The sequence below is a fragment of the Limulus polyphemus genome, unplaced genomic scaffold, assembly GCF_000517525.1.
Source record: "Limulus polyphemus unplaced genomic scaffold, Limulus_polyphemus-2.1.2 Scaffold2381, whole genome shotgun sequence".
Taxonomy (NCBI): Eukaryota; Metazoa; Arthropoda; class Merostomata; order Xiphosura; family Limulidae; genus Limulus; species Limulus polyphemus.
In genome coordinates, this window is record NW_013667991.1 from 155849 (window position 1) to 165826 (window position 9978).

Consider the following 9978-nt stretch of genomic DNA (forward strand, 5'->3'; position numbering starts at 1 on the left):
CGTGATGCTAGTAACACATCATATGCTCGAAGGTTCGTGAATCCTCGGGAGGTTACTAGATTTCGGTATTCTTTTATATATAAGACGGTTAAGACATGACGGCAACAATGTAATTGAACTGTGGACAGAGAGAGAGTATTGTTGAGTCGAGCACGTGAGACGTTCATTGTTAATTATAGCGTTTGTTATAGCATGACTGTGGAAATTAAGTATATTGCAAAGTTGTATTTAGAAAGAATAAACCAGTTTCATTTAAGAACTTGCTTTCTTGAATCACATGTATCTTTCTTAGAAAGTCGATAGTTTAAATAATTTGTTTTTCCTAATAATACTTAGGCCACAGAATGCTGTTGTCAGAGAACTGTCAAGCAGAAAGAGTGGGTAAGTGTGTTTCATTTCATTTATTCCTTTTAAATTTTGAGTGAGTGTATAGATATTATAGATATAAATATCACAAAGAAGTATCAAACTCAGTACTGTAATATTTATATGATAATACAGCACTATGAAATAACTTTATTGCCAAGCACAAAAGCTTCCAGCTAAATACATGCAAGTAAAACAATATGACTATAAACATTATTTTCTATCCCATACCAAGAAGGTAAAGATTTATTTTTCTTTGATTACATGTTAAGAAGATTAATTGTTTTCAAATTGTTTTTCTTTGTAGCTACTTATATGAATTTTATGCTTCTTAAGATGGATTTTTAGATTTAGAGCATTTAAGTATACTTTCAGTTTAAAACAACACAGCTTTTTCAGGCCCTTGGCTCAAGACAGTGTTCCCAGGAATATCCACTTAAGTTTTAATAATTTTCTTTAAAAGTATTTCAGTAAATTTATAATTTTTCAAAATATTAAGAGTAAGACCAGTATTTTTATGAGATAATGCTGTCGGTAGAAGTTAAAATTTATTAATATTTATTTGTTATGAGAACAAATAATTTATCATCATCATCTAAATTATTTTTAAATGCTATCTGACTTCAATAACAGCTCTCTATATTGAGTGTTACTAAATATGGTGTCAAGTTAAATGTAGAAAAATTACAGTTTTTACAAAATAGTTGAAATCAGTATAAATTTAATGCTTAATATCAAATTCTAATTTATGTTTATTAACTATCTCATCTATAAACCATGGAAGTTGCATAAGACCCCATTACAGTACAAATGTGATTATATGCACTCTCTGGTAATGCATATGTCGTACTTAGAGTTCTTTAACATTAAAGGTCTAGTTTTAAACCCACTAATTCTAGTCGAAGTAACATGTTAAATTCATTCTTAGGCATTACTTTCCATAATCGGGTTCATTTATGGAAACGATCTCCTGTTTCATTATGCAGTGTCTTGGATTACAACTTTACAATATTCACATGGAGCAGACATACTTCCAGATTCTTGTAATCAAGTTATGTTATTGGTCAGCTACAAAGTTAATGTGAATTGTGAGAGCAGTGAGGTGTGTTCAGCAAGAGATTAGTTTCTGTTTTCTGGGGAGTAAGACTTGCTTTAACGTACTGTATTTTTTGCAGGTCTTTTTATTCCATCCAACCAAGTGTTTGAGCTTCTCATTATGCAGGGAGGGGGGGGATTACCTGTTCATCAAAACCAGGAGTACCACAAGATCATATTTGTTTAATAGTGCCTTAAACTATCTTTCAAAGAAACTTTATAGATGAATATGTTTTGTTTGTTTTAAGATGATTTAACTTATGAATCATCCAAAGGACCCCATCAGTAAGAAAATAATTAAGCTAATGAAAAAAAATTTAATGTTTTAGAAACTATTTTTCTTTATGCTCATTTAGAGAAAGATAATTTTTTTTGTTTAATGAACTGTTTCAAACATAACTAAAAAAATTTATGTTTTAACCAATCAACTACAGGCTCACAAGGATTCTACTAATTTCAGGTACCACAACTCAGGAATGGAGACAGAATCTGAAGCAACCTTTCAACATAAGAAAAAGCATAGAAGGTAACTATAATGTCACAAGAATCATATTCTCCTATTTTTTGGAAAACATCAAAGAAGGTTTTTATTTTGAAGAATAGATACCCATAATTCAACTGAAACAGAAAACCATGAAAATGTTTTATGAATTGGTAATTATGCACTAAAAATGTGTGCAAAACTTTAAAAACTAATATATTCAAATGAATGACTATCTAACACTGTTAGCTGTATTGCTGTGACTGTAAGATTTATTTACTCCTGAATAATTAGGAATTACTTTGTTACAAACAATGTGTGTTAGTGTTTTCTTAATTTCTAAAGCAAGTCAAATTTCTATTGGAGCATACATAGAGTATTCAAGAAATACATTTTGTGGTATGATTTTAATTAGAACAAAGCCATATTTGTAAGCCTACAGTATCAATCCAAAACAAAATGTTGAACTACCATTTGCATAAGCTTATTAGCTATGAAGTAACAATTACTTCATCAAACTATGATATTCTGATTAAAATAATTTTGTTTTTGCCTCAAATCATTTAAAATATAAAAAATGCTTCTTTTATTTGTTTCTTTTGTAAAAATATTATTAGCTATTAATTAAATACAATATGAAATGATATTTTGTTTTGTAAGGTTACTAACCAAACATAGTTAATGAAAATTTCATTTTGTTGAGAGTTTCCTGTGGACATAACATACTGTTACGTCTCCGTTTGTTAATTGACTTTCCGTAACTTAGTTCCGACGAAACTTTAGCAACACAAGTCCTTACTTAATAAAACTGGTTTATTCTTTCCGAATACAACTTTACGATACACTTATTTTCAACAATCGCTCTATAACAAATGCTATATCAACGAACGTCAACAATACTTCTGACTGCAGTTCAATTACTCACTATCTACACACACATTACATTACCGTCACGTTGTCACCCTCTTTTATATACCAGACTACTCTATATCTAGTAAATGCTAGAGCATTCGCCAAAGTACAGGATAGTTCTAGAAAGTAGAGGGCGTGAGAATAGTCACGTGATCGCGATGACGCAACAATACACTTAATACATGAAGACACTATTTAGGACTTAAAAAAGATGTATGTGCTTTTGTAAACAAGAAATGCTATAATTAAATAATTATAAGCACCATTTTATATAACTTAGTTGTATTTTTTTTCTCTTTTTACAGACATAGATCAAGATCAAAATCTCCAGAAATCAAGAGAGGGTTACCTGAGGAACTGAAAAAGCACATTGAGTATGTTATAGTCATATTTTTTACATGTTATTACTTCCATAAAGCAAGATAGTAGAAAAAAAGACCTTAACTAAATTTAAAGGCACATTTGCAAATAAATCATTAAATGAAATCCTTTTTGTCAATATTTTTATTTTTCATTCAGTTTTCCTGTTTGTAAATAAGGAAGCTATTCTACTATAATACAGTGACTTGTTTCTTTGTTGTTAAGCATACAGCTGCACAATGGGCTATCTGTGTTATGCCCACCACAGTTATCAAACTCAGTTTTTCATGTTATAAATCGTTAGACGTGCTATTGCGTCACAAGAGACAAATAAATTGGCAATCATTAGTTTAGTTTCTTAAGACCAATGTGTCACATCTTTATGTTTTGTTTGTTTCATGTAGTGATAGGACCAAATTACTTCTTTACTTGTTTGAAAATGTAAATATCTAAATCAATCAAAATAGAAGACTAAAAAAAAAGCTGTATGTATAAAAGGTGTTTTCAAACATTAATACTTTATGCACAGATGGGAGTCTAAGTGCAAATGTCATGACTTATTATAGACTGCCATTCAACATGTTGTTATGTATTTTATGCCAGAGTTACCAACTATTCATTTTACCCTACATTGCTGATATAGTGACAGTTCATGGTAGAGAAATCTAAATATCATATAATGTATGAAGGGGTATTAAAAAAATCTGTAAATAATATGAATTTCAGAGGCTCTAGAGGTTATACAAATGCAATATGCAAATAATATGATGGACAAAAGTATTTTTATCCTTCATATGAACATCCCCTTGCACTCTGACTTGTCAGTGTGAGTCAGAGTGATGTTGGAAATTCACAAACATTTCTTGAGTACAAATACGTTTGTAATGCATCTGATCTTCAGTATATAACAGACTTGTATGTTTGATTAAAAGCTTGCCACATCTTGTGTAGATACATGCAGTAACTTGTTGATTGTTCAGTTTAGGTTGTAAGTTATGAATTAAAAGTGCTTCCTTTTTTCTTAGCGACCATTCATTTTTTGCTGAGTCTATAATTCTGAAATGTTCACTGTTTGGTTTTTCACTACAGTCTTTGCTTAGGTGGTTGTAAATTCCAGAGTTATTGAAAGGGCTGTTGTGTGCATGCTCATTGATTCTAGTAGCTAAGGTTCGAGTCATTGACCCAATATAGACTTGCCTGCAGCAAGGACACAAATATTTTTATGAAGGAGGTATTTTGTCTTTAAACGGGAAAAAATTGCTATCCATTTGTTCAGTTTGAAGATACCTCTTAGGCTGACTTGGGGATAAGATGATTGCAGAATCCTATATCAATAAGGTTTACAATCCCAAATTTCCTGACCACAATGTTCCTAAATGTCTAATCACCTTGGTGTTACCTTTCACTGGTTCCCATGGCATCAAACTAAAAAGTAAAATCATAAACAGCTACTCTTGACCAAATGTGAGGTTAGCCCCCTAACCGCTAGGCTATGCTCAGTTAGTTTGGAAAAGAATGAAAACACTTTATTTAATTTGTCCTGGCAATGTTACATTTAGATAACAATTAATGCTTGTATCATTTATTGAGGAAATGGTGTTTCAAGATATTTTTTGAATACAAGAAAGGATTTACAAAATAGTTACACAGATAGGTGATGGGAATATATCCTCACATAAGCTAGTTTAGATTAGCATTTGTTTAACTTTTAAAGAAGCATCATGACTGTTTCTGTTTTTTTTTTGTATGGTATGGAAATGTTCAGTGTCCTTCTTAGAATTATCATTGATCGATATAATTTCCCTTATTTGAGGGATTGTGAAAAGTGGCTTTTACCTACTTGAGTCTTCTGTGAAAATATCTTTCTATTTACTTCAAAGTTTTCTGCATTGGTTAACAGCTTTGTTAAAAACAAATTGATTAAATAGAAAATCTAGATTGTTGTGTCCTTATGCAAATTGTTCTTACATTCTTAAGAATTAGCTGTAAGAAAGATGATATAGTTTGTAGTTTTTCTGATAGACAAATGTTTGATAGACTCTTTGGAAGTGAGTAAATACACAAGTCATTTGGTCCAGATTCTTTGATTATTAAATACTAGTCATTATGTCAGATTTTTCCTGAGTGACTTGCTGTTGCTAGGTTTTAACTGTTACTCATTGGATTCCACACGAATACTGTAAACTGTTAATCTTTCTCTTTGATTTGGTATGGTAGCTAGTGATAATCATGCTATAAATTGTTATTCTTCTAGGAAATTACTGGTGAAATAAGTTATGATGTGTGAATAAAGGAAAGTTATTCAGCATATTTTCCAAAAATATTATTCTGTATTACATAAACTCCCAAAAATATAAAAGAAAAATCCATTGTAACCTATTTGTTAGCTCTTCCCAATGGCATATTGCTGACTATTGGTTCTCAGAATATCGCACCAGAAGAATCGGAAAGTATCTCTGGAACAACCAGCCACTCTTCCTCCAGTTATGAAGGTTTCATTAATTTGTTTACTTTGAAGTTTTTGTTGCTTAATCTGCCACTCCAGTATTTAATTAGCATGCTTAACATGAATTCTGCCACAAAATTTACGTTTGCATAGATGCATGAACATTATTGGCTTAATATAAGTTTAACAAACCACAGACTTCTTCCTCCTCAAATTTGTTGATTTAATTAACAACTTTATGTTCTGTGAGATTTCATTAAGCATACTTCATATTTTGTATTGGTATTATTTTGGTTTGTCCAGCGTAGTAAGCTTAATAAGACACTAACACCAATGTTGCTGTTTTGTTTTTTGGCTTGGGTAAAATTAAAAGAAAAAGCACACATATATATAAAGCTAAATGCCTTTTGTATAAGTTTTTGAAACTAAACACTACTAAACATCTTAAGTCTAATTATTTGAATAATACTGTGGTTCTCTGTTTGCCGTGCATCTGATAAAACAATAATTTCTTTAAGTGTGTATATTTTTGTTTTATAAATATGTGATAAATATAAATTTTTAAAAGTAAATATACAACACCAAATATCATTGTGCCTACACATTGTTTTTCAAGTCTACATACAGTTGAATATTTAAAATTTAAGAACGTTACTTTTAACCAGTTTTTGAGATAATTTAATGCTTTTTAAGCACACTTACACAACTTTATATGAACTTCAGGTGTGTATCTTAAACATATACATTATTTTTTCAACAAAATTTAGTACAGTAGTTGTAGTTGATTATATACAGAAGTATTTGTGACAGTCGAACATTAATCTGGTTTCCATTTTAAAACAGATAAACTTTAACAATTTTCTTGGTTGCTGTGGCAAAACTGTGTAACATCTTAAGAGTTTTTAGTTTAAATTTGAGACTACTTGGCCACTGTAGTAAGAAGCTACAGGTAAAATTCATTCTTTGCTTCCCAAATCACTTGAATTATGAATGTAGAATTGAATGATAATAATTCTGTGTTTTGGGCAAAAAATTAGCCTCAAGTTCTAAATCAGTCACTGAAGAATTATCAAATTTTCACTTTGATGATGAAACATGTTTCAGAAATGTTAGATATTTCTTTTTCTGTAACATTTGGCGCATTTTAGTTTTTGTCTTCAAGTTTAATTCATTCATTTCATTAAGGAGTAGAGAAATGTTCATAAATCACAAGATTGAAATGTTATAACAATTTGTAAGAGTTTTTTACCATTTCAGTAGATAATTTGTTTATTGGATAAAGTTTTCACTTTTTGCCTGTCTCGGGCACCATGAATTGATCATAGTTTGAGATGTAGTGACATAGCTAGTTGATTGTTTAGCTTAGGTTGTAGGTTATGAATTAGGAGTGCTTCCTTTTTTCTTAGCATCCATTCATCTTTTGCCGAGTCTATTATTATGAAGTGTTCACTGTTCGATTTTTCATTACAGTCTTTGCTTAGTTGGTTGTAAATTCCAGGGTTATTGAAAGTCTGTTATGCACATGCTCCTTGATTCTGGTAGCTAAGGTTCGATTGGTTGACCCAATATAGACTTGTCTGCAGCAAGGACACAAATATTTGTATAGTACCTGTGATTTTTTTTTTTGAAGTAGGTATTTTGTTTTTAAACAGGAAAAAATTGCATATCTGTTTAATAAGTATTTTACTTCATAGAGCATATAAACTTACCAGCTCTTATGGTTATTTTCATGATGAACTTATCAATATTAAAAAATATTTGATTAAAAATGCCTTCCCTCTAGCACTCATCAACAAAAGTATTTTTTTTTAACCCTCAGGTATATGGATTACATACTTCAACCAGTGGCTCACATACAGTTTTAAACAAACTCACTTATACAGGATTCTGTATTGCCTGTGTGAATTCCATACAGAAATACATACATTGGTCAATGAGAATGTCATAGCTACATGCAGAAGTTGCCTGGGAATGTAGAAAAAAAGTATTACATGATTATACGTGAATAAAAACATATTGTATACTAGTTATGGAAAGGTGAAATTTGTGACTTCAAGTCATTACAGTTTTAACTTCTCACTTGTTTAGTCAATTAGCGTACAGGATTAAGTGATAATTGTGTCGAAAAGGTATTTAGTATTTTCAATCAGAACAGTACTTTACGTGATACATGAGCTGAGTGGCCTGGTAAGGAACTCCAAGTTTCATACACGGCCATCCATAATGACCAGTCAGTAGTAATACCCAAGTTTCTTTGTTTGGCCAGGGTACTTAAGCTCGGTATTTCCATACTTCTATCTTTTGATCTCTTCCTGTGCTCTTGATTTGCTTGACTGCAGCAGACAGTACAGATGAAACTTGGTCAGTTTTGTTAACCTAGCATTGTGTTTGTTAAATAAGGAATTCTACACTTGTGTTTACTTGTTTTCCTCTAATGTACTTCTTCAATTTATTATTTGCTTAGCAGTCTCAAACCTTCATTTTGTGTAATCTTTAAGACTTTTCTGCTGGATATCTGAATAACACAAAACATTACATTTCTCTGACTACATCACTGCAATAATTAGATATCATAATTGAACGTTTACTTTCATGAAGGTTCATGATCCATTCAATAATCTGTGTATTTTCCCATTAAAGTGCCTCCCAGTGGCTCAGTGGTAAGTCTGCAGACTAATGATGCTAAAAATTAGGTTTTGATACCTGTGGTGAACCGAACACAGATAGACTGAGACAGTCCATTGTGTAGCTTTGTGCTTAACAACAACCACACAACCAAAAAGAACATTAAATCTATGATAGTCCATGAAGCAAACAACAAGTTTAAGTGACATAAATATTGATTTTTTTATTATCACTTTAATCTTTCTTTCATTAACAATATTAGTTATCACGTGTAACATATCTATTTTTACTTTGCATTGTAAGCTCGGTATATTGATTTTGTTTGTTTATTTTGAATTTCGCGCAAAGCTACACGAAGGCCTAATTTAGCAGTGTAAGACTAGAGGGAAGGCAGCTAGTCATCACCACACACAGCCAGCTCTCGGGCTACTCTTTTACCAACGAAAAGTTGGATTGACCGTCATATTATAATGCCCCCATGGCTGAAAGGGCGAGCATGTTTGGTGGTATGGGGATTCGAACCCGCAACCCTCAGATTACGAGTCGAGCGCCCTAACTACCTGGCCTTGCCTATATTGATTTGGACTTACTTAAATCTTCTGAGCTGGCCACACTTTGCAAGATATTATTGTATTTACAGACAAAAATATCACTAACAGCTAGCAGGGGAACCCAATTGATGAAACAATACATTCTAGTCTTCATAAGTAAAAATGTAAGAATAGTATATTTAATTAGCTATAATCATTATTTGGGTTAATTTTCAGTTTTTATTCAAGTAGGTAGCTTGCTCAGATTGAAATTAAGTGATTCATTATTCACTGCAATGATAACAGGCATCAAACTTTGTTTAAAGTATCTCAATGTTAGGTTATTATGATATAGTTATAAGTCAATGAGACATGGGTAACAGATGTTTTTTTTTCAGGTTGAGCCCACCAATCATTTAATGATGACCAAATGGTTTTCATCACCAATATAATTTAATTCAACACCTCTTTATGACAGTCAATGTATAATAATTGTCATGACTTACTAAATAGCTTATATATAGTCAGGCCCAGTGTTAAAAAAAGGTAACATAGACAGATGCTTGAGTTGCCAACTTCTTGGGAGTTCCAGTGTGAGTAGGGGCTCAGTCTTATTTTCTGCTTATGTCGATATATGTTATACATAAATAAAAATATAGCAGTCTAACAGAGAGTACATATTTCAAACATAGTTATTAATAACTTATCAATTTATCTAATAGAAAATATAATTCAAAAGTCAGTCAAAGCAAGTACAATATTAATTTTCATCCCTTTAATAGCTCTTTAAAAGGCTAAGGTTGACTTTTCCACAATACTTGTAAATACAGTAGTAATATACTTACTTGGCCTGGTAGGAGGCTCTTGCATCTCTTCAATCTGTCTTATTTCCACTTCAATCTTCTTTATATTGCAATATTTCAGTTGCATTAGTTTCATGATTCCTTTGATGAAGCCCACATAATCTAAAAATGGAATGTTTGAGTCAGTGAAAGATAATGTAAAAAACAACAACAACAAAAAAAAAAACATGCAGAATACATTACAAAAGTATTTATCCATATATCTTTAATAGCATATGTTTATTCATGTATATATTGGTGTACTTTGGTGACAGATTTTCTTGTAGGCAGATTTTGTTGAATAAGACCATTGTCTGTAGG

General features: G+C 31.3%; 1 protein-coding gene across 1 annotated transcript in view; it reads left to right on the forward strand.

Moving 5' to 3' along the window:
* Positions 1-9978, forward strand: part of LOC106466789 (band 4.1-like protein 4A) — a 165176-nt gene that overhangs the window by 138585 nt on the left and 16613 nt on the right. Inside the window, exons 16-18 of the mRNA XM_022394872.1 lie at positions 337-381; positions 1922-1987; positions 3160-3228. Of these exons, the coding sequence (XP_022250580.1) occupies positions 337-381; positions 1922-1987; positions 3160-3228 (180 nt within the window). The remainder of the gene's footprint in view (positions 1-336; positions 382-1921; positions 1988-3159; positions 3229-9978) is intronic.